Raw genomic sequence first — 1,370 nt, 5'->3', positions numbered from 1 at the left:
CTTCTTAATTCAGCCCCATCTGAAGAAGCCCATAGATATGATCTTCACACATCTGACACTTGTCAACGTTTTGAGCATTGTGTTCAGGCTGATACCAGATGTCATGGCGTCCTTTGCAGTCAAGCTCCTTTTCCATGATGTGGGATGTAAGGCAGTTCTGTATGCGTACAGTGTTACCAGGGGCCTCTCTATCTGTACTATCTTGCTACTGAGTGCATTTCAAGCCATCACTGTCAGTCCTACTCATTCCAAGTGGGCATGGCTTAAACCCAAGCTTGAGTCCTGCATTTTGCCATCACTCCTCTTCATCTGGATCATCAATACGTGTCTCTATATTCCAATGGTTGAAAACGTAAAGGGCCAAATCAACTTCACTGTTGTGGGTTCCAGATATCCCCAGACATATTGCCGAAGTAACCAGGTTCGTCACCACACCACCATGTCACTTTTAACTGCATTAACGATTAGAGACATCCTGTTTGTATTTCTCATGATATGGACCAGCCTCTACATGGTGACCCTCTTGTTCAGACACAATAGGAGAACACGGCATGTCCACAGTTCCAGTGACTCTTCCCAGGCCTCTTCTGAAAAGAAAGCCACACACAGCATCCTTCTGCTTGTGAGCTTCTTTGTGTTTTTCTATTTCTCAAACACCTTTGTTACCTTCTATTCATTCTACAGACCTAAGAACAGCCCAGTATTGGATCTGATTAGTGGAGCTTTATCTTCAGGCTATCCAATCATCTGTCCTTATGTTCTGATGAACAATAGGAAAATTATTTCCAAATTCATTTCTTCCTTTTCAAACTTTGAATGTTCCTTTTCTACAAGAGGCTGTCATGGCTAATTTGACATCCCAAACCTCCATCTATCTTCCTTAGAGAATTCTTGACCACATCTGAGCAAAATAACCATGGTGTTCCTGGGTACCTAATATTGAGATGGTAGGAAATGACAGATACTGAATTTTTTATCAGTGAAGAGATTTACTTTTTGACATGGTAATCTATTAATAATGAAAGCTTTCTTTTCTGTCTTTGGAATGTTGATCTTATACTAAAATTTTCTAAGATAGGAATTCAGAAAAACATTGTTAAACCATAGTACAAAGTAAAACAAGAAGGAATTATAAAACGCTTAAATTTTGAACTCCTATTACCGGCAGATGGAGATTAGGAAAATATATAAAGTATGACTAGGACAAACATTCAAAAATTTAAAAATTATTCAGAGTTGCTTTCATTTTAAATAAGAAAATTAATGAAATAGATTTAATAAAGCATGCTGGAGAGATGGCTTAGAGGTTAAGAACACTGTCTGTTCTTCCATAGGTCCTGAGTTCAATCCCCAGCAACTACATGGTAGCT

At 38.6% G+C, this 1,370-nt stretch overlaps 1 protein-coding gene across 1 annotated transcript in view; it reads left to right on the top strand.

Annotated features, from left to right (window-relative positions):
- The window catches only part of LOC126495773 (vomeronasal type-1 receptor 4-like), a gene marked incomplete at its 5' end in the record, with an annotated part of 8,495 nt that extends 7,645 nt beyond the window's left edge, over positions 1–850 (top strand). Inside the window, one exon of the mRNA XM_050133370.1 lies at positions 1–850. Coding sequence (XP_049989327.1) covers positions 1–850 — 850 coding nt within the window.
- Between the last annotated feature and the right edge of the window lie 520 nt (positions 851–1,370).

This window comes from Alexandromys fortis, unplaced genomic scaffold, assembly GCF_014885135.2.
Source record: "Alexandromys fortis isolate MF-2015 unplaced genomic scaffold, M_Fortis_MF-2015_v1.1 scaffold_606, whole genome shotgun sequence".
Classification (NCBI taxonomy): domain Eukaryota; kingdom Metazoa; phylum Chordata; class Mammalia; order Rodentia; family Cricetidae; genus Alexandromys; species Alexandromys fortis.
This window is presented reverse-complemented; position numbering and strand designations above follow the sequence as displayed.